This window comes from Meles meles, chromosome 2 (genome assembly GCF_922984935.1).
Source record: "Meles meles chromosome 2, mMelMel3.1 paternal haplotype, whole genome shotgun sequence".
Classification (NCBI taxonomy): Eukaryota; Metazoa; Chordata; class Mammalia; order Carnivora; family Mustelidae; genus Meles; species Meles meles.
The window spans coordinates 165,735,022-165,758,071 of NC_060067.1; the positions used below are offsets into that span (position 1 = coordinate 165,735,022).

The 23,050-nt window shown below is 54.8% G+C and overlaps 1 protein-coding gene across 1 annotated transcript in view; it reads left to right on the forward strand.

Annotated features, from left to right (window-relative positions):
• PEBP4 (phosphatidylethanolamine binding protein 4) overlaps positions 1 to 23,050 on the forward strand; it is a 198,540-nt gene that overhangs the window by 162,977 nt on the left and 12,513 nt on the right. The window contains exon 7 of the mRNA XM_045997435.1: positions 22,701 to 22,746. Within this exon, the coding sequence (XP_045853391.1) occupies positions 22,701 to 22,746 (46 nt within the window). The remainder of the gene's footprint in view (positions 1 to 22,700; positions 22,747 to 23,050) is intronic.

Consider the following 23,050-nt stretch of genomic DNA (forward strand, 5'->3'; position numbering starts at 1 on the left):
GAGAGGCATTGCAGTGCTATGTCTCCATGATGGAAAACAGGGATGGAGAATGCTAGAAGGATGGGAAATTTCAGTGTAAATTAACAAGTATCCCCTACTCAACCCAGAGCTTTCCCTTAATCCTGGGTCCTGGTGCCTTGGGAGTTAGGCAGAAACCTGATAAATTGCTCCCTTCTCCTGGAAATGAAAATGTCTTAGGAGTGTGTGTGAACCCCAGAATTCTGCCGCTCCTGAACAGTGGAATTGACCTTGGTGGTGACTGGCTTCTCCAGGCAGAAATGGGCCCCAGAACAAGAGCTGGTGCCAAGAACTAGAGCACAGAGTTAAGCCAGCCTTTCCAGTTGCAAGAGGCGATTGCCTTCCTGACCACCATTTTTAAGTAAGGGGAAGTTCCAGTTCACCCACTGTTTCCCAGCACATCCACAATGTGTATGACTTGAGGTGAGGGGCAGTACTGGTCTTTCTGCCAGGCTGGAAACCCATGAGCTACAGGTGTTGAATCTGGTCTTTTTTATTATTCCCTTAAGATGAGCTTCCTCAGGGTTGACCAGACAACCGTAGACTTGGGTTACAAGATTTTCAAAGTGTTTTGCTAAATATCTAAAATAGAAGATTTCTTTCACAAAGACATCCTTGCCACCCTAACTTTGATGGAGTCCCTGAGATTCAGGTCCCAGCCTGAAAGCTCTGATCACTCGAAAAGTCTGAGCCTAATGTAACACAAAGAGAAGATTGAGTAAAGGGCTGATGATGGGAAGGCTGGGTGACAGCTGGGCAGGAAAGCAGGCAGGCAAAGAGGCCAGAAGCCTTGTGCTTATTTGGGGCCTTTGAGGCGAGCTCTCGGCCAAAGGAGGCACTCTTTTAAGAATGGTAATTTATGCTCCTGTGGTTTCAAACAAGAGAAACCCCAAGTTTTCTTTAAATACAAACACACACACAAACACACACACACACACACACACACACACACACCACTTATTCTGAGGCAAGCCTCCTTTCCAACAGGCCACCAGTGATTTGGGGCCTCTCTCCCTACCAAAGATTTAAGAGAAAGGGAAAAAAAATCCATATTCACCTGGATCCTTACATTAGTTCATCAGGATAAGGAAGCCCTAGGATCACACAGATGCTCCGGGTCTCATACATAAGTTCCCCAAGGGGCTTGGAGGGAAAGGACAGGGCTTCATTCTGACGACCCCAAAGGACTTGCAAGTTGTCTGTGGGTCCTCAGAGATTCACGGGCCTCATATGGCATAATAACATCTCTAGGCTTCTGAGTTGGGGACCCCAGGCTTTGCCCTTCCTAATCTTGGGATCTTAGCTCAGGGCGGCCGCCTCGGCCCACCCGAAGCCTATCTAGCAGCAAGTGACTTGACCCTGGAGCCCCCGCAGCACGGATTCCCTGGGACAGATTTCACAACCCAGAGCTGAGTTTTACTACAAGTTTCAGACAAAGAAGGTGTGTCGGAGTTGAGAGCATGCTTCTGCCCGCTGCGTGGGTGTCAAGTTCAATACCTTCTTGTCAACACTTGAATGTGTTGAACATCACTCACAAGGGCATTCTTTAAGAAACCTATTAACTTAATTACCAGGCCTTTTTTTTTTTTTTTTTGCCCCCCCCTCCCCCATCCATGCATCTCATATAAAAGTTTGGCTTTCTTTCTTTCTGAGATATTTTTGATGTAACTTTTCTCCCCTTGGCACATACCATCTTGTTTATTTCTCTAACAGTTAGGGTGGCTGCTGCTGTACAGACTGACTCCTTTATTCGGGTCTTAGCAGTGAGAGAAGCTAAGAGAGAGCAATGTGTGACCCTGGCGGGGGAGGGGGAGCTGGGTCATCCGACATCCTCCTTTCTGACTGCCCAGCAGTGGTAGAAATCTAGAGGGTGACAGCAGAGAAGGGTAAACCATTAAACCATGCTCCTACAAGGAACGCCCCTCCTTCCTACTGAAGGTGAGGGAGGCATCACCTCCAGACGCAGGCCAAACAGCAAGCATTGATGAAACACTAGCAATGTGCCCAGAACCATCTACCCGGATTTTAGAAGAGAAAATGCTGCCCCGATGCATTTTTCCAAATGCCAGCCCCATGCACATCCAAGCCCCTGGGACAATGAGAGAATTAATTTGTTATAAATTATCTCACACTGGGAATTCAGAGAACTAGGTTCCAGACCCACGCTGCCTATAAGGACCCTGGATTGCCTTCTCAGTATAATGCAGAGGGGGCACCCCCCGAAAGATCTCTCTTTAGAAGGACCCCCCCCTTTAGAACTCACCCATGGCTCATCTGTGCTTCCACAGTCCCCCTATAGCTGACCACCTGTACGGGGAACCTGCTCACAGGCAGGGAAGGAGGGGCAATGTTCAGACAGAGGCAAATGGGGATCATAGGCTGCATTTGGCCATGCCCTGGATGGCAACTCCCTTCTCCAGGAGGAGATGGGAGAAGCAGGGTCTGGGGCAGGCACGGCTCCCAGCTCGAGCAGGACAGGTGGAGGTCATGAGTCAGGGGAAGGGAGCTATTCTCTGAGGGCTGACATTACCTAAGAGGGGCCCTCTTGCCCACAGACCTAAAGCAAGGAGACCTAGCGGAGGCCCACAGGGACGTCTGGGGGAGGTGCCAACCAGCCAGACCTCATCGTATTGTGGGAAATCTGGGCTGCCAGCTATGATAAAGGAGGAACACACCTCACAGCTTTCTTGCCAAAACCATGCATAACCTAAAAGCAATTTGCAGATCTTTCTAACCATCCTCACTCTCTTTCCTATTTCCGGGAAGTAAAAACCCTGGAGCAGATTCAGAAACTCCAGCAGGACTCTGTGGGAATCCCCCCTTCTGTACCCATACCTTTCTCGGTTCCCTGACCACAGACTGACGTCTCCCCACAGCTGGCGCCCCGCCCCCCCCCAAACTCTCAGTGGGCCAGTGTAGGTCCACAGAGCCAAGAGGCACTGATGCGATGAGTGCCCTGTGTGGAATTACAGAGTTAGAAGGGACCCAGCGGGTCCGCTGGTCCCGGTTCCCTGGCTCTGGGCGGGTCTGCTTCTGAATCATTCACTTGTCGTGGCCTCTCTGTTCTCTCCTAGAGTATAAGTGATGGCCAGGAAAGGTTTGGTCTGCCGTCAGAGCCTCACAGCTGCCCCATCAGGGAGGGTTCTCTTTTCCCAGGAAGCTCTTGCTTATTGGGAGCCCCAAGACTACCTGAAGTTGTTCCCACCCACCTCTCTGACTCAGGGCTGATTAAAGTCTGGTGACCTCTGATTCAACCCCACATGTCTTCACTCACCCCCAGCGACCACCTCCATCTGTCTAGCACAGACCAATGGTCAGAGAGGGGAGATATCACAGAGAATGAGGATTTGACCCCAAGCACCTAAAGGTTGGAAACTTTGAATCACAAGCCCTCAGTGCCCTCTCCCGCAAGGCATCCAGCATGAAGTTTCGCTCTGATGCAACTCTCCACCAGGCAGGTCTCTGACCCAGGATCCCCGATTCTTAAGTACCTTCAGGAGCAAAAGAGAATTCATCCTCTTCTCTTTACACTGTGGCCATATCTCATCACATCCTGGCTGGCGGGCTTCTCTCCCCTGCCCTCAGAGGTCTCCTCTCTGTGGTCCCTCCGACCTCAGCTATGGACTCGGAGCCTCCATCACCCCTGAGGAGCCTGAGAACAGCCCTGTCTTGAGGGATTCCCACCGCCCCCATTCTCTCCAGATGTGGGGAGATCGGCTGCACCAGAAGCTTGGAAGGAGGGCAAAGCCGCAAAGGCTAATTTATCTTCCTTCCACACACCTCCCTACACAGTGTATCCACGTGTGTGCATGTGTGTATGTGTGTGCATGAGTGTCCAAGTCCTTCAAGCTGACTAAGAGTCCCAGCATTGCATAAGCCAGGGCCTGGGTCCAGGAGAAGCCCCACCCACCTCCCCCCAGGCCGGGACAGACACCCCCTCCAATGCCAGGGCCAGCAGCGCCGTGGGAGAGCATGCACGCGGCCTGGGGCTCCTGCTCCACAGTGCCTATGTGCACACACACTCACACATTCCCTGAGAAAGCCCCCAGGGCCTCTGTGGGAAGACTTTCCGGGAGACTTTTATGGCAGAAGAGGAAGTCTGGGGCATCACTGGAGCACCCGGGCCAGGGAGCAGGCAAAAACGCCTGCCAGGAGTGGAATCAGGCTGCAAACTTCCCCGTGTGGTGGAGCCTTTAACCCCTTTCCTAGTCCCAGGCCATTCAATCAGGCAGGGTCAGACTGAGAAGCAGGATCCCAGGGTCTCACTGCCGTCCCTCACAGCCCCCCTTCCACGGATGCACACATGTATGTGTATGCATGTGCACACACATGCACGCGCGCACACACACCCCACCTGCCCTGCTGCTCATGCTAACTCACCCAGATCTGGTGATAGGAGGTTCCTGCCCAAAAGCAGCATCGAACTTAGAGCTGGAAGGGAAACTTGGGGCTTGCGCACTTTCCCCAAGAAATTATCTTCATTATTGTACAGAAGAGGCCACTGAGGCTCACAGATCCAGTACCCACATTTACCCAACTCCAAGCCCAGAACCCAGGCCTCTGCGGCCTCTCACAGGTCAGGAAACAGCATGGGCAGGAAGCTGCGTCCACACAGAGGCACAGGACGGGGGTAGGTGGTGCCCCCAGGGATGCCCCCACTCCGGGACTCAAGCACCTGGTATCACTTAGAGCTCTGGTGTTCAGTTCACTAGCCACTAGACACATACTTATTTAAATTAAAATCTATTAAAATTTATTTGTTTATTTATTTTTAAGATTTCATTTATTATTCAGAGAGACCACCAGCAGGGGGAGTGGCGGGTGGAGGGAGAAACAGGCTCCCCGCTGAGCAAGGACTCTCCTCCAACACCACCCCATGTGGGACTTGATCCTCGGACTCTGGGATCATGACCTGAGCTGAAGGCAGACACTTAGCTAACTGAACCACCCAAGCATCCTGAAATTAAAATTAATTAAAATTTAACAAAATGTTTAAAAATTCCACTTCTCTACGGCACTAGCTGTATTTGAAGAGTTCAGGAGCCACGTGTGGCTAGAGCTACAGCATAGGAGCAGTGCAGATCTAGAACATTTCCGCCGTTGCAGCATGTTGTGATGGATGGACAGGGCTGATCGGGAGAGGCAGACTGTGAGACCAGATGGTCTGAAGAAATCTGTTTCCTGGTGGAGGGCTGAGGTCCCCTTGGAAGGAAGGAGAGAAGGGACAGGAGGAGGGAGGAGAAGAGGCAGAACAGAGGACGCAAGAGAAAGAGTCTGGAGAGAGGAGAGAGAACAGAGAAGGAGGAGGAGGCTGGCAGGAGAGAGGAGGGGCGAGAAGGGAAGGGAAATCCTGTGACTGTCCCTGTGGCTGAGGTCCGGCTAAATGTCTTAGTCCAGGAGGACTGACACACACCTCCCCCTGCCCTACTCCAGAAGGGCCAGAGGACAGAGTCATAGGCCCCACACCCAGGGGCCACAGACATGGCATCTGATAGTTCTCCAGACCTAAACAGCCCAACCTGTCCCCAAACTGATGAGTCCTTATGCCCAGGACTTTCTCTGTGCCCTGGGGTGGGTTCTGAATCCGTGCAGAAAACAGACCAAAACAGACCGGCAGAGAGAAGCCCCTGCCCCAGGCGCTGGGAAGACACACCCCAAGGCCTTTTCATGGTTCACCGCAGCAGAAATGTCTCTTGGAGAAAAGAAGGAAGGAAGGTGAACCTAGTGAAATAAAAATGCTTCTCTTGCCACAGACTGGGGGCATTTTTCAAACCAGGAGACAACACCCTCGACCAGGATTCAATTCTGTAGATAATCCGATTTGTCACTCTCTCCGGCATCCTTCTAGGCTAACGTCTGAGAGACCATAGTGAGCCATGGAAAGAGCATCATGTCTGAAATAAATGAAAAATAATGAAATAAATGAAATATCTGGGTTCCCTTCCCGTTCTGCCACCTAATGACCAGGACAAGTGGCTGCGCTCCCCTAGACTAGGTTTCCTGCTGAGCCATTGGGATGGGTGTGGAGCCCATGGACAAGGCAGGCAGTCATGTGTCAGTCCCTCCCCTCCTGCCCCAGGTACTTTGCACGTCTTCCCCTTGCCACCACAGCAGGAGAGGTTGTAGAGGACAAGATCCCCTGGCGGAGCTCATGGCCAGGGAAGAGGCAGCAGCTGCAGGTCTCGGCTGAAGAGGACACCACCACAGAGCCAAACACGGTGTAAGGGAGGAAGCACTGGGGGAAATGCCATTGAGGAAGGCTTCACAGAGGAAGGGAAGGGTGAACCGGGCTGGAACGAGAAAGAGAACCCGAGGAGGAGAACGTCTGAGACAGAAACCACATGAGCCACACTCCTAAGGAACCTCAACTCTCCCTGAAGAGAGGCCCCAGCCTCAGATGGGAGAAGCCTCTACCCACAGAGCCCAGGCCATCCCCACGTCACCTAGTCACCCCCATCCTCCCCACCCGCACACCCTCTCCATGGCACCTGGGGTCCTGAAGTCAGGAGGGGGCTAGTGCAAATGGCCTGTCCCTGTCTGAACAGCTTTCCGCCTGCAGGCCAGGGTGTGATTCAGGAGAGACCTGGGGAGCTCTAGACTGGTCTTTCAGCCAAACTGAAGCACATCTGGGCCACCGGAGAAATTCCAGCGGCGGGGAAAGAAATTATCTCTTCTCCTCACAACTGATGTCCTTAACACAGCCCCCTTTGTTATGAGGTGTAGGCAAAAGAACAGTGGACTATGAGTCAGGAGTCTTGGAGTACAGGCCAGGACACCTGGACTCCTTTCCCAGCTCTGCCGCTGGCTGTAATCCCGGGCAAGTCACTTAACCTCTCATAGGCTTGCGTCCCCCACTTGCAAATTGGGGGTGATCATCTTGGCCCCTTCTGCCTCCTTGTAAAGGAGGATGAGATGATACAGGGGAGCAGAAGTGCCTGACATGCCTCAGGATGGGAGAGTGCCTGACACAGGGCCAGGATGGCCCTGTTACTCTAACAACCAGAGACACCACCTCTCAGTGACTCATAGCTGTTCGCTCCCCCACTCTTCCAGACCGAGCACTTGAGACCTGGGCCTCTGTATGTTCCTTCTGTACCACGGTGCCCCTAGCTGAGAGGCCAAGTGGGACCTGGGAGCAGTGCTTTTTCGGCCCAAACTTGGAAAGGACCGATTGTCTCCCAGGGAAGGGAACATGAACGTGGGATCCTGGCAAGGGGCACAGGAACCTACATTCTTGGGATCCTCTGCCCTCCACTGACCCCAATTATCTACAGATGCCCTGGAGGCAGGGCTGGGCCAGCTCCCAGATGGGAACACTGAGGCTGCAGGCTGACTCACTCATGAGTGTCTTGCCACAGGCAGACCGTGTCACGGTGGCCTGTGGCTTCTGTGCAGGCTCAAGAAAACCATGGTGTGAGATAGTCCCATAGCTCTGGGGAAAACAAATCGGGCTTTCCCATCCTCACCCACCCGACCTCCCTCCAATGCCACCATTACCAGGGCCCCCTGAGGCCCACCCTCCCCTGGGAGGCGGGGAGGGGGCGCTTGTCCCTGGCAAGCAGACCGGATTATTTATTTCCACTTGCCCATTCCATCCCAAGCGATGTCATGTACCCCTGTCCAATTTCTACAGTCAAATTTGGGAGACCTGGGGGACTCGAAACAACTTGAGTGTCTCAGAGCTGATCCTGGGAACACAGGGGCAAGTGTCTCTTTAAAAATACTCCCTGCATAGCAGGTCACACTGGCCTGCAGCCACATTACCCCGGGCTGTGATCTCACCAAGCTCCAGGAAGCCAAACAGGGTCAGGCTTGGCTAGTCCCGGAGCAGGAGACCTCCCAAGCAAAACACAGGTGTTGCTGGTGATTCAGCAGGCCGAGCCCCTCCCTCCACTAGTCTCGCTCTTCTCAGGTGTTGGATGATGCTGGGAGCTCCTATCAGTACCCGGGCAGGAGGGGGCGTGGCGCCGGCCTGCGCTCAATGCTCAGTGCTCTTTCTCTGCGCCACGTGTTGCAAGTGTCGACAGGGCTCTGAAGAATCAGGGCGTACATGCTTCCTCCCTCACCAACCCCTGCCCACCTCCTAAGGTTGGCCAGCCGTCGACCTAAATTCCCGCAGCTGTTTCAAACAGATAAGGGATGGAGGAGGGGAAGGCAGCCTCTGAGGGGCCTCAGGCTCAGCAACCAACAGGACCCCATTCCCAAACAGCTGGGGTCCGTGTCTACCACCAGGCCCTGGGCCTCAGCCCTCAGGATGGTCCCTTCTGGTTTGGGAATGGGTGAGGATGAAAGGGGTCCGTGAAATGAGGGCGGTCATTAGCCTGCTTTATGAGTACATAGTATTCATTACACCCCAACCCCGTCATTACAGGCTGTGGCAGGAGAGAGCTCAGGGCCCCTTCTTTATTGCAGTAAAAACTGAGGGGTTTCTCCCCCAAAGGGAGCTTTGCTTCTGCTTCCCAGCAAGGGCTCCTGCCCAGGAGAAGGTCAGGAGCCTCCATGATGCCAGGCCCGACTCCGTCCCTGTCCTGCTCCTCCATCCCTTCAGGGAAGGGTCCAGCAACTCAAAGAGGTGACAGGGGCCTGGGGATGAGGAGGGCTGGAGATCGGGGCTGTTCCAACCCAGTGCACAGTTCTCCCTCCCCTCTACCCATCAAGCACCACTATCAGGCGGACAATCTATCTGCTTCTTCCAGGAAGCCCTCCCTGCTCTAAGTCCTCTTCCTAGCATGCATCCCATCTGTAATTACTCGCTTCATTCCACCTTCCTTCCAGACTATAAATCACCCGCACACCGGCACCGCACTGGCACCTAGCAGGACCTCAATAAATGTGGGCCGCATGGACATCAGCCAGGAGTCAGGGCAGGTGACCTAGCAGAGAAGGAGGCGTTCTCCATAGGCGCGTCCGGCTCTCTCTCTGCCTTTTCCCACAGTGAGAATGATCTGGGAACCCGCTGCTTTCTTAAGGCCGCAGTCAGCGAGTAACTAAAAAACCATTGTCTAGACAGTGCCCCCACTTACCTCCTAAATGTAACCCCTTTCCCTGAATCCCACTGAGCCCTGCTCACATCTTTCCTCGCCATCTGCCCCCCTTCGTCCGGGGAAGCACCCAGGGAGAGAGTCCAGAGGGGCCGAGCCCTCTCCTATGGGGCTGAGCCCTCTCCTGTGGGGCCAGCCCTTCGTGCATGACAGCCCCACAGGCTGGGGGCTGGCACTGGCGAGGGCTGGGGGCTTGCCCTCTTCCCCATTAGGGCTGGAAGCGCAGCGGTAATAGGTTGGAGCCCACCCTGCTGGCACAGGCCGTGGAGGCGGAATGGAGCGTGGCCAGACCCCACAGAGAGGAGGCAGATTAATCAGCTGTCATTTGCGTTCATTAAAGACCCCTTGCTCTGCACCGCAGCCACAGATGCCGGGGCGATTGACTGCTCACAACAAAAAGTTCTGGGGACAAGTTTGTCTCGGCTCCCTGTGGCATGGCCTGGGGAGAGTTCTGGCAGCCTAGAAGCCCGGATTCCTTGGGTAGAAAGCCTCTGAGGTCCAGCTACACGGGTGGGGGATTGGAAGGAGGCACTCAGCCCCCGATCGGGAAGCTTGGGGAGTCAGCAGCTGGGGAGGCCCCTTGATCCTCTTTGGGATTCTTCCCTGGTGTCACCCTGTCCCCTTTCCTCCCATCTCCTCATGGCCCTGGGCACTGTCACCTGGAACTGCTGAGCCCTCCTTGGAGTTGTGCAAAGGCTCATTTCAACATACTTGGAGACTGATGATGATGCCCATGGGGCAGGAGGCCAGCACGGGATCTGCCCCAAGCCCGGCTTGCCACCCGTCTTCCCACCCGCCTGTGGGGCTCAGCCCAGAGGCCCTCCATGCGTGAGCGCCACTAGAGGGGCAGCATGGGGAGCCAGGGGACGCGGACCCTGCAGGAAAGGGGCCCACAGACTCCCTTCCACTCCCTGAGGTTATGTCCATCCCCACACATTCCAGAGACAGATCCACTGTGAGGTCACGGTGTTTACTGAGCTCAGTCTTGGTTGTTTTTCATTGTAATTGCCAAGCTCCCCAGATTGGCATTTGCCTGCCGGGCTCTGTAAAAGGTGACACAAGAGAATGAGAGCCAGCCCTGGGCCTGGCAGGCCCCTGGTAGGCCCCATGTGCTGTTCCCTTGGCCCAGATGAACAAGACTGGCCTGAGCCGGGCAGGCAGGGGCACAAAAGCCCACCGCAGGGCCCGGGCATGGCTGAGAAGCAAGAGAGCAGACTGGCAGCTCACCGGTGATGACCGCTTTACCTGGCCACCTCTGCAGGGAAGGAGCTGACGGAGACCCTTAGTACCAGGCCTCCTGCTAGGACCAGGGCCCTAGAGCAGACCCTGACCCCCAGACCCAGGCAGCCTCACACAGCGCCCTCCTCTGGTCTACAGGCTACAAGGAAGAGCAACATTCTTGTCTCTTGTTTCTCCCTCTCCCCTGCACGGAGGTCCCTGAAAACCTGGGGAATAAAGGTTCCCCGAACAGGGTCAGGAGTGAGGAGCATGATCAGGGGAAGGGGGCACCCATGGGCTTGTCAACAACCCCCCCGACTGTACCCATTAGCCCAGGTGTGGCCACACAGGTCCCCCACCAGTGAAAGGGCCTGCCCTGCCCAACACCAGAAACCCAAGGGCTCCGAACAGCAAGTGACACTGAGGGTCACTGATCTGGGGCTTCTTCTGCAGCTCCTGGCCGGTTTACAGGGGAGGAGATGTGCCTGGTGCCTCCCAGTCTCGGCCGAGCCCCTGCCCCTCCAGTCCACCCAATCTCCTCTGACCGCCCAGGAGCCTGACGCGTCCAAAGAATCTGACTTGAGAGCTGGGGCCACTTCAGGGCCAATCAGTCGTGCCCGGGAAGGGGGATTGCAAGGGCTCCAGAACCTGAGAGAGACCTGTGAGAGACCGGACCTTGGACCACTGCTGGGCCCACAGGTCTGAGGTGATGTCCCCCGCCCAGTTCAGAGAGCTGGGGGAAGTGGCCTGGCAGGTCTGAGAGCAGGACTGTGGGGTAGGGCTTCTCAAACGAATCAGAATCACCGCAGGTTCTTGTTAAAAGGAAGATTCTGATTCCCAGCTCTGGGGTGGAGCCGGAGATTCTGCATTTCTGACAAGCTCCCGGGTGACGGGTGACAGGTGACCGGTGACGGCTGCTGCTGTTCTGAGTAGCCAGGGGCTAGGGGACCCAGGCCAAGTTCACCGTCAGCCCCTGTGAAAAGAACAAGATGAGATTTGAATGAGATTTAACCGTATCTATCTATTGCCACATTTCCTCATGAGGACATGGTTTCCCAGAACCGCCCAGATCTCACCAGCATCGTTTCTTCTTTCATCTCAAAATCATGATCCCCAAGCTTTCTTCCAGAAGTCCATCTGTCTATCCCCCCCTCCCTTCCTTCCTTCCCTCCTTTCTTCCTTCTCACAAGGTAGCCCCAGGCCTGAGCTCTCCAGTAAGGAACAGAGAGGAGGCCCAAAAGCACAGGCTGTGTTTCATCTTCCCACTAGAGCTGAGCATGGAAGCCTGAAGTAGGGCAGAGGAGGAAGAGAAAGCGGAGAACAGAGCCCGGGAGCCTGACTCCCGCCACTGCTACCCGCATTTCCCCAGGAGGCTGGAGGGCTCATGATGGCTGGGCAGGCCCCCACCGCCACCCCCACGCCTGGCCCCATGCTCCCAAGCCCCCAGCCTTGTGGCCTGCTTCTCTAGAACTACCAGCATGTCTTAGGTGGCACGTGGGGAGCACAGCAAGGCCCAGAGGCTGCTGGCTGGTGCCTGGTTGACAGTTGAGAACAGGACAGGACAGGATTGGGGTGGTGAGAAACCTCTTAAGCAGAAAGAGAGGAGATGGAGGGACTAGTAGAACCAGAAGCAGGTAAAGAGGCTGAGCCGGGTGCTGTGAACAGCGTCCCAGCCGTTTGTGAAGGTTGTCCCCACTCCACAGAACCTGGGGGAGGGGGGTGTCATGAAGCCCTCACAGCCACCCCGGAGAGGTCCAGATGCCAGTGCCACCAATGGTCCACAAGCCCTGGGGTACCCTCCCTAGGCCAGGTGGGCGCTAGGGGGCTGCTGGGCCCCCTTGGTCCAGCTGGAGCTGGGAAGCAGAGGTCTGGCCCAAGCTTTTTGGCCCTCCCCAGTGCCTCCTGTCCCCCTCCTGGGGTTGCAGCCACCCAGCCAGAAAGACTGGCTGCTGGGAGCCTAGATAAACACCAGTCCTAAGGAGGTAGCCTTGCAGCTCTCTCCCTCTGCAGGCTGCAGTTTCCCAAGCCCTGTTTGTTTGGGGGATTAACTACAGTCATTTCCCAATTCTGCCTCTGTGCTGCACGGAGAGGGGAGCAGGCCAACCCCAGCTCCACACTCCTGGGGCAGGGAGAGGGGTAGGGCTGGTGACCCCACCTGGTTGATTGCCTCTCCCACTAGGGCTCCCCTTCCCTCCCCCCTCCCCACCCAGGGGCTCTCACAGGGGAGCAGAATAGCTCAGTTCTTACTCACAAACAACACTCCTAATCAGTCATCTCTGTGTCCTGGGCTCCTGCCAGGGGCCTGGAGATTCCCACACCCCCTGGTCCTAATCCCGCAGTCCAAGCTAGCTTCCTCCTAACCACCTCCCCCCCACCCGGCCCCTTCCCAACACCCCATTACCTTGGTCTTCCTAGTGTGCTCAGCCCCTGACACACCCACCAGCACAGGGCGGCCTGGGGGAGGGAGTGTGTGTGAGCATGTGTTTGTGAGTGTATTGTGTGTGTGTGTGCTTTGTGAGTATGTATGTGTGACCATGTACAACTGCATATAATGTGAGTACATGTGTGTGCACGAGTGTGCGTCTGTATAATTGTGAGTATTGTGCGTGAACATGCGAGTATATTGGTGTGTACGCATGTATATGTATATGTGAGGATATATTGTATGAGTGTATCATGTTGGTGTGTGTGCATGTGTGAGATGCATGTATGCGTACAAGCATGTTGTATATGAGTGTGAACATACACATGTGTGAGTGTGCAAGGACTGAGCTTAAGTGCACAAGTGCAGAGAGCTGCGTATCAGCATGCATGCTGAGCGTGTGAGTGTGTGTGCATGCGTGTGTGGCTGTGGACACGTGTACGTGCGTGCGTGTGGGGGGTGCATATGCGTAAGTAAGCGTGACAGCTGTGTGTGTAAGCATGTTGTGTTTCTATGCGAGCACGTGTGTGGCTGTGAACATGTATGTGTGTGAGGGTGTGAGGGGGCACATGCACTTAAGTGTGTGAGTGTGGGGGCTGTGTGTGAACACGTTGAGTATGCATGTGAGTGATGTGTGTGCACAAATGGGAGGCCATGAGTGTGCGAACGTGGGTGAAGGTGTGTGAATGAGTATGACTTGCTGTCCTCCCCTTCTCCAACCTTCGCCATGCCGCCCCTGGACTCCCCCAGACCCTGCCTGCGAGTAACCTGCAGGCATTCTCTTCTTCACTTCTCTTCTTCCCCTCCTGCTCCCAGGAAGGAACCCAGCCCCTCCACAACTCCCGAGGCTTCTGGGCCTCTGTCTCACCCCTCTGTCACTCCCTTCCCCCCCACCAGTGTTGGAAAAGTCTTGCCCACTCTTTTGTTTCCCTTGCTGGTTTCTGGCCCAGTTTCCACCTGACAGCAGAGCCCTGGCATCCTCCTGCCCCCCGCACCCAGGATCCTCGGTCTGCCCATGGGAGCTGGGACCCCTGTCGGAGCCCCCATCGGGGACTGAGGACCCCCATCGGAGCCACTCCTCCCCAACAGCTCTCTCTCCTGTCCTTGGCTTTCTCTGTCTGTGAGTATGTATGTCGCTGTGGGTGGGGGAAGAGACAGGAGCAGGGAGTGAGAGAAGGAAGGAGGCTGGGCTCAGATGGTGTCATTAAGAGATATTAATGCCCCTCATCAAGGCATATTAATAAACATTATGTACCATGCGCTCGGCACACCCCGGGTGAGTGCAGACCCAGCAGGAGGGGCCCACGTTCACAGCTGAGTAACCTCCAAGCCCACGGCACTACCATTAGCCTCATGAGCTTGACCTGCCAGGAGACTCGTGGGGACTGCCACGGCAAGAGCAGGCAGGTGGGACGGGTTCCCCGTCTCCTCCCCACCCCACCGCCACCCCACCCTTCCCCCCAGTGCGCAGCCCCGGGGGAGGGAAACCACAAGGACCCTTGCACTGGGACAGCACTGTGGGACTTGAGAATATTCCTAATTTCATCTTTACAACAGCCCCATGGGGAAACCAGGCAGACATCAACCCCGTTTCCACCTCACAGGTACGGAAGCAGAGACTCTGAGAAAGTTAAGTGTCTTGCTCACAGTTGTGCAGCTGATTGGTAATGACATTGGACTGAAGCCCAGTTTGCCCTTTTGGACAGCTGTGTGAACAGCTCAGTCACCAATACAGCGGGGCTGCTTTTCACTGGACGGCACCGCTTCCCCGGTTCCACAGCCGCCGAAAATCAGACCATGAAGGCACAACTCCTTCAGCAGGGCAGGCGGCCTCTGTCCTCCAAGAAGGCCGGGTGGGGGGTGGGGGTCTCCTGAGGGTCCTGCTCCTTAGCAGGAAATGTCCGGGAAGGCGGGGACCAGAGGGAGCCAACTTGTACAAAGATGCTGGCGGAATGCCTGGGCCTTGTCGGCACCGGGCAAGAGGTGTTTCCCTTTCTTTATGTGGTGACCATGACCACATAAATATTAAATTATTGGCTCCTAAGGAAGTTTGAGCAGGCAGAAGGCCAAAGGGCCCGTTCGTTTTATTTGTTTTTCAGCATTTACAGTCTGGAGCTGTAGCAGGGCGCGAAATGGTATTCACCGAGTTAACCACAGTGGTGTTTAAAATTACATAAGGTAGACTCCTGTGTGTGTGTTTAAGGAGATAAGAACCAGTGTTGAATAAGACCCGTAGCCAAAATAGTTAAGATGAAAGGAGCTGGGGAGAGCTACAAGGATAAGAGTGACGAGATCAGGGAAGCAGGGTTACAAAGAACAGCCAATCCGCACCGCAATTCCAGATAACCCAGGCGCTCCGCAGACCTGCCGTCGATGCTGAACGCCTTGGCTTTTGGTCCATTATCTAGAAATGGCAGTCTTAGTCCCAAGTCACATCGAGGCATGATAATTATATTTAGCCGTTAACTCATGATACTTGCTCTCCAACTATCTTAATGTATTTGTCTATTTCTAAGTGGACTGGGTTCAATAAGACCGCACGTTGTGTCCTTTATTCTGTTTTCTTTCCCACTCCCACTCTGTCACCCTGCCCTGGAGATGCAGCCAGAGGGTGCATGACCTGTGACAGGCAAGGGTCAGAGAGCAACGCCTCCGCCTTCTCCTGAGGTCCAGATCAGTCTGTGAGCTTCAGGGATGGAAAGCAACTCGGGGCAAGTTTCTGAGTTTCCCCGAGCAGGGGATCAGACGGGAGTTCACCTAATGCAGGCCCCAGCGAGGACTGGGGCTCAGAGCTGGCACCTGTGTGACAAGCCACTTTGGGACCCAGATGCAAAGAATGGAGCTGTGGTATTCTCAGAGCACTTATCTCTATACAGAATGATCTAGAGGTTTCTTTTTCTTCCTGGTTGGTGTGTGTGTGGGGGGGGGGGGGGGGTTCGAGTGTTTTCAAACTTTTCTACAATGACCATATAGTAATTTAATGATCTGAAATGAAGTTATCATCTGTAGGGGGAGGTGTTTGAGGGCCCCAGACTCACCCACTTGGAATGAGGTCATGGTGATGGAGTTTTGCTCCACGCAGCTCTGACCTGCCCCCTCAGCCGTGCTCCAAGGCCTGGCTCTGTCCAGATACTTTCTTGACCAGAGGCAGCTCCCCTGACCCCTTCTGATGACTCTCCTGGGTATATGCTGCTGAGCTTGGGGAAGAAGTCTTGCCTACAGTCTGTGGACCCACAGACCAGGCTGCTGGTGGCTTTGATTCTCAGAAGCATGGCCTGCCATTCAAACTTAACCCTGGCTTACATTTCTAGCCTTACCTTGAGCTTTCTTCTAGACCCACTGCTGTTTTCACATCTTGTTTGCATATTTATACATTGTTCGTGCAGCTCCCTCAAGTTACACTGCCCCTCCCCTATCTGGTCCACTGGAAAGCTAAAAAACTCCTACACATTCTTCAAGGCCCAGATAGAGTACAGCCTCCTCTCGACAGCCTTTCCCGATCACTGCCCCCAGGCAGGTACAACTTCTGTTCTCGGAGCTCCCCCAGCACTTCCTGTAGCTTTCCAGTTATTTAGGCCTGGAATAGAGTTATTTCTTTGTTAACTGATCTACCGCACTGGACCGGCACTGTGAATCCTAACCACTAGACCACCAGGGACAGGTGGACCGGCACTGTGAAATGTGCCTCATTCATATCTCTGTGTCCAGCCCAGGGCTCCTCGTTCATTGACTCATCATCTCCCCATCTCCACAGCTCTCATTCCTCAGGGCCGGCTCTACACCAGATATTATTACACACACACACACACACACACACACACACACACACACACAGGTGTGAGACAGCGTGACTTACCTGGAAACCACACGCCCTTCCACGCCACCTGGAACAAAGGGCCTGGACAAGCTGTACTTTTTAAGCTGCAGACAGCCTTGACCTTGGCCTTGGGAAATCTTGCCTCTTCACCCAGTGTCAGGAAGAACGGGGAAGCCCTGGGTGAAGCTCTTCTTTCTCCTCCGGGTAACTGCTTAGTTGCAAGAAGCAGATAATTCCCCCTCGGCTATATCCCACCTCTCCCCATTTTCGGCGTCTGGAGACCCAGGAGGTAACTGACCCCAGATCTGAAGCCATACTAGGAGTCAAAACCCAGGGGTCTGTTACCAGTCCCTGCCAAGACACCAAATCTTCAGGCTGCCCACTGGCACTTTCTAAAGACTATCCACCCCCAGCCCCACTGCCCATGCAGGTGCCAGAAAGGTGCTGGCAGTTGTGGCCCCTGGAGACCTCAGAGCCTGGGAGCTGTCAGTGTGTTCCACTTACTTACCCCTTCTTAATTGCAGAATACAGATTGCTCGGGAGCACTTCTGCAATCTTGTGCCTTTTCCTGGATCCCTTGCCACTTGGCAGCTAGCAGGCCCCTGTGCAAAACAGCAAGGAGCCTTCTTATTTGGTGCCAGTATCAGAGAGCCTGGAATTCTGCTTCTGTGTTCCCTATTTTTCCCTCCCGCCTCCCCCTACCCAGTGCTGTTTCATTCATGTCTCCCTTCACTGTGCCTTATCCCCACAACATCTTTCAAGTCCAGGACTCTTCTGACAGCCCCTCCACCCCCCTTACCGCCCCTACCCCGGAGATCAAGAAGTGAAACTTCCCCGCTTGGACTGAGGTTGGCAGTCAGGCAGGGGAAGTGATTGAATCCTCCTATCTAAGATGGGAAGAAGTGGGTGAAGAGATTAAATCATCTCCCGCAGACTCTAGGAAATGTGCTGCTGACCCTCTACTCCAGGGGTCAGCGAGCCCGAGCACCTGGGGCCTTCGCAAACACCCAGGTGGGCGGACATTTGCCTGTAGGTAATTGAAGGGGAATGAGGACACCAGGCTGGCCGTCTCTGCTGGGCCCAGCGCTGAGCCAGGCCCTTTCCCATCCACCAGATCTCACAACCTAAATCTGGCCCCCGTGTCGCAGGTAGGCTTGACCTAAGGCTTCTCCAGGCTGGGGAAGGGGAGCCCCGGGACCCGTGATTCTCGAGAAGCCGATGCCATGCACAAGACACAAAGGATAGAGGTGTCTTTCATCTAACTGGCTCGTCTGTTTGTGCTACTCCAAAAGCTTAATGTATCAGGGACCTCTGGGACCCGGCCTGGGAGGGCAGAAGGATCGGGGTCCGGACAGTGGTGGTGTGTCCCATCAAAAGAGAATGGGACAGAGAGCCAGGAGGAGAGGCTTCTTCTAGCCTTGGCCTCAAGGCCAGCTACCTGTGACACCTTAAACAAAGCCTTCATTCCTTTCTCCACTCCCTCCACAGATGTGTGTTAGACCCGTAGTGTTTTAGCTTGGGTTGCCCCAAAGCAGAGCTCGAGACAAGGAGTCTCGTGCAAGTAATGAATTTTCAAAGGGACGCGAGGAAGCCCCAGTAAGGGACTGGGTGAGACAGGAAAAAGGAAGGCACTCAGTCGAGGCTCATGGGCAAACAAGTTCTACTCTGGGTGCCCAGAGCTGGTATGAAATCACAGCCCCATCATTTCCCCAGGAGGGGAGGAGCCGGAGTATTTAGGCACCATTTCCCATCAGCCCTTGGTTAGGAGCTGTTGCCAGGGGACGTTAACACCCCAGCATGTCTGCCCTATTGTGCAGGTGGTGAAGCAGGCCCTGGAGGCCAGAGGAGGCCCTGGGACCAGGTGAAGCAGATTGGAAGGAGAGCTGGAGAGCACCAAGGTGGCAAGGGCTGGGGAGTGAGCCTGGGCACTGACAACGTCCATGGCTCTGTGCCAAGCATCTTAAGGGCTACAGAGATGGGCAGGATGCTATCCCTGCCGTTGAGAGACTAAGCTCCTCTGGATTTCCTTCCACTGAATTGGAAGACTGAGCTCTGCCCTTCCCCAGCAAGGGCTGCCGTGAGATGGATGCATTGGTTAGAGCCCTGGAGAAGAAGAACTGAAAGCTTATTGCCAATGTCAGATAACAGTAGTGGGGAGCAGACCACAGCTTCCAGCTCTGTGCCCTCTACTTGATCGGACCAAGTCTGGTGGGGCAGTCCGTATCTACTCTGGGCCAAGACTGGAGTGGCCATGACTCTCGGTTGAGTTTCAACTCCTCCTAAGCATCTGACATGCCAGGTCCAAACTAAGTTGACAGAGAAGCCGTGAGCTCTGAGGTCGGAGGGGTGGAAAGGAAATCTCATGTCTGTAAACCCAGAAATTCCTCCAGAAGTGTCCATAGAGCCAAGCTTCTTCTCTGCAATTAGAATAACGTGTGACTTTCTATGCCAGTCGTGCACATCTCTGCCATGCACACACACACACGTGTGCACACACACACCAGGGACCAACTTCTAAGAAAAAGAAGAGACTTTTTTTTTTTAATATCCTGAGCGTTTAAGGGTCCTACTGAACAACCTTCCACCCTTTCCTCTCTTCCCCTTGACAGAGGATGCTGATTAGGAAAAGAGTTGCCTCCCCAAGGTCATCTCGTCTTGGACACTTAGAAGGGCCCTGGACATCCTCCCAAGTATACTGCCCTCATATCTCGGGAGTTCCTGTCCCGCTATCCTCAAAAAGCCACCTTGGTCTTTTTCGTGTTCCCGAGGATCAGAAACCCGACAATTTCTACACTGTTTATAATTTCTATAATTATTTCCTTTTTTTAACCTTAGCATTTAGACAAGCTCCTTTTGAAAATGTCAATCTGTCTTAGAGTATAGTAAGGGAAACGAGGTTTTGTCTGGGCTGGGCCCGGCTTAAAGAGGAGCAGTGTACCTGGAGGAAGGGGGAAGGCCAGGGAGGAAGCCAAGGTGTGGGGGAGCTCTCAGCAGCCCCTCCCCCGCTGCGTGCCCTCTTTCCAAAACTCTTGTCTGCTCAGACTGCTCTGTCCCTCAAATGCTGGGTTCATTGCCCACCCTCAAGACCCTTTCCTCTGTCCTGTCTTCCTAAGAAGTGCTCAGAATCAGAGATGCCCCCACCCTACTCCACTAGAATGTTCCAGAATCTCATCCATCCCCAGAAATTTCTGGGTTCCTAAGGCTAAATGAGGTACTCCGATCCGTGAAGACTCTTTGGGAGAGCTCAGGATTTCATATGGGGGTGGGGGGCTGGGGGCAGGGAACCATGTAGCCGTTTCCACTGTGGCCCCAGGCCTCTAGGTAATATCTATGTATTTTAATAACAGTCTTCCTAATGCCGTGCTGCCTGGAGGAGTGATGGGATTGTCGTAGAAAAAAAGCATAAGATGGCACTATGGGTCAAAAGACATGAGATTGGGGCGCCTGGGTGGCTCAGTGGGTTAAAGCCTCTGCCTTCAGCTCAGTCGTGATCCCAGGGTCCTGGGATCGAGCCCCGCATCGGGCTCTCTGCTCAGCAGGGAACCTGCTTCCTCCCTCTCTCTCTCTCTCTGCCTGCCTCTCTGCCTGCTTGTGATTTCTCTCTGTCAAATAAATAAATAAAATCTTTAAAAAAAAAAGACATGAGATCCTGAGCTAGTGGGTCTCAAAGGTGAAAGGGTCTAGGCTTCTTCCTCCTGGAATATTCTGGGATTCTCCTCCTCACTACTCTGCGGCTCTGGACAAGCAGTTTGAGCCCCCTGGAGAGTCAACTGTCTTACCCTTTGAGTTTGGTTTCCCAAGGCCCTATCACATATTGATCGTGTGGTAGAAATTTTAGCACCACCTTCCTCCCCAGAACAGACCAATGAGGGAAGGTTTATGGCCAAAGGGAGTTTAGCCCATCTTCAACCCAGCTTGAATAAATACCAGCCACACTGACCACAGGCTCTTCGGGGAAGGCCCCTCTGCATCCTGGTCCTTCCTTGGAGCCTTTCTTCCCTGCTCATCCTTCCAAGGACCAGCACATGTCCATAGGACAAGCTCCAGAGAGACCCTAAGAACTCAAGCCGTCAATGCCCTCTGCTCCCGGCTCCCTCAGCAGCTGCCTCAGCCGAGCTCAAGGGCCGCTCCACCAGGGAATCGGGCAGGAAGGGCCACTGGCTTTACTCACTGAATCCACGGGTGTGCATCTGTCTTTGCCCAGCTGGCCCGGGTAGATGAGAAAAGACTCCCCAGAGTGAAAGGGAGGGAAAAGAGAGCCTTTCCACCCTGATCAAGGCTACGCTCAGACTTTCCACCCCGCTCTGCACAAACTCACTGACCTTACGGGCCCCAGTAACCACCCCCAGCCTGTCCCCCCCAGCCCTCCCTGCACTCACTCAGAGGAGAGAGGCCTGTTTATCACTCTGGGTGGGACCCAAGCCTGTTGGGAATTGAAAAGAAAGAGCCAGCTTAGGTTGCTATTGTTTTGTTTAAACAAACCGCTGGCTGGGCTGACTTGGAGGCAAGTGAGGGGGAGGCTGGGAGCTCACAGCAGCCTGGGCTGGGCTGCCCGGGGGCTTAGCCCCCATCTCTCAGTCATGCTAGAGCCACCGGAGAGCCAGACAGCTATTTCGGGAGAGGGGCTGCTAGGGCTTGGGCCCTCACATTGTCTCCTGAGAGAGATGGGTATCAAGGAAAGGGGCCTCTGTTCCCCGACCCCTTTCCCCTACCCTGGTGACCCCTGGCTTCTCAATGCTACCCGCAGGTCACAGCAGGGAGCGGGGGCCCATGCCAGCCCTGGGTAAGACAGAGCCTGATACTGGGGGAGTGGGGGGACCCTGCTGAAAGCAGGCCAAGGCAGAGCCGGCATGCCTGGATGTTCCTGAGCAGAGAAGATGGCATGAGGTGTCTGGCGGGGTGCCAGGGGACAGAGATCTCGAATGCTCAGGCTGAGGACAACCAAGTGGGAAGGGGCCCAAGGTAGATGGACCCATTCTGCAGTCTCAGTCTCCCCTACCCCCCAAAACTTTCTCCCAACCAGAGGTAACATAGACAGGGATGAGCCTCGGGGAGGGGATGTTCTGGCCAAGGAGGCCCAAAATAAGAACAGTTGGCAGGCTACAGCCCGAAGTAAAAGAGACGGGGGCGGGGGGGGGGGGGAACACTTCAAGAAGTGGGGTGGGTGGGGCTTTCATTCTGTAGAAGGTAAACCGCGCTAAGAGTTGGGTCACCCAGCTGACCCTGAGAGCCTCTGCAGAGAAATGAGAGGAAATCTCACAGCTCCCCCCTCCCAAAGCCCTATCCCGAGGACCTCTGCCAGGGGAAGGAGCCAAGGCTGGACCAGGAGGGCTCGGTGGAAAGGTGGCCAGGGCACAGTTAGGTGTTGGCAGAAGCAATGAAGAGCCATGCTAATCACCATCATTAAGGCCATAAAACCCCACACCTAGGGGCCCCGGAGCTGTGGCACAGACCCAGAGGCCCGGCTCCAGTCCCTTTCATCTGAGCATCTCCCGGTCCTGCACAAACAATAATTAGCACCCGCCCCCAGGATCGCCTCATTATCCCACAGACGCAGAGTGAGGGGAGAAGGGAGGGGAAGGAAGAAGAGGGAAACTGAGGCCAAACAATCTGCACAGGGGTTGTGGGCTGAGTCCAGTCAAGGCTGGGGAAGAAGCTGCCTCAGAATCAGCAGTCCAGGCTCCTTCTGCCATCCCTGCCCTTCTGGTTCCTCAGGCAGCCACTGACCTAATGTTCTGAAGGTCCCAAAGAGAGCCTAGCAAGGCTGTGAGCATTGTCAGCCCCTGCGTTAGAGCTCACCAGACCCCACAGGCAGAGACTGTGTCCCGTGCCCAGTCTGGGGACGCAGATGATGGGAATGGAGCCGCCCTTGCAGTGAGCAGAGGAGGAGTGGAGCTCGCCCTCTCCAGGGGCCAGGGGGGTCCATATTTCACCCCCAGGCTGCCCTCAGCAATGCCTGTGTCTGTGTCTCTCCCTGGACCCCCTAAGGCACCATTCTAAGCCCCAGAGCTCGTTCTGGAATGTGTCCCAGGAGCAGTCATACCCATGCCTACTCTTCTATCTTACTCCCTCCGGGAGGGAAAGAAGTCAGCAAAACCCGCTTGGACTGAGGTGTGGCCGTGTGGCCGTGTGGCCTTCTGCTGCCCCAGGAGTAACGCACACCTGTGCCTGTCTCTGATTGCAGGGCGTTGATATAAAGAAAGGGAAGGTCCAGGGCCAGGAGTTGACACGTGAGTACGACCCTCCCCCACCCCTTGACCCAGCTGGGGCAACGACATGACCACAAGAACCGTAACAATGCAACTTAACGTTGAGACTTGGTGGTGTGAAAGTGCCCACCGACCCAGGAGTTGACTTTTCCTTGCTCCTTAAGTTCATTTAATGGCCTCTAAAGGCTGCTGTCTTCATTTGAAAGAGAACGAAAGGCAGGCATGACCCCCCTGTCCCTCAGCTCACAAGGATTAAGGGATGAGGCCAGCATTAAATGCAGGGGTCTGCTCTCCTGGAGGGACTAGAGTCCTTCCCTTCCCTGGG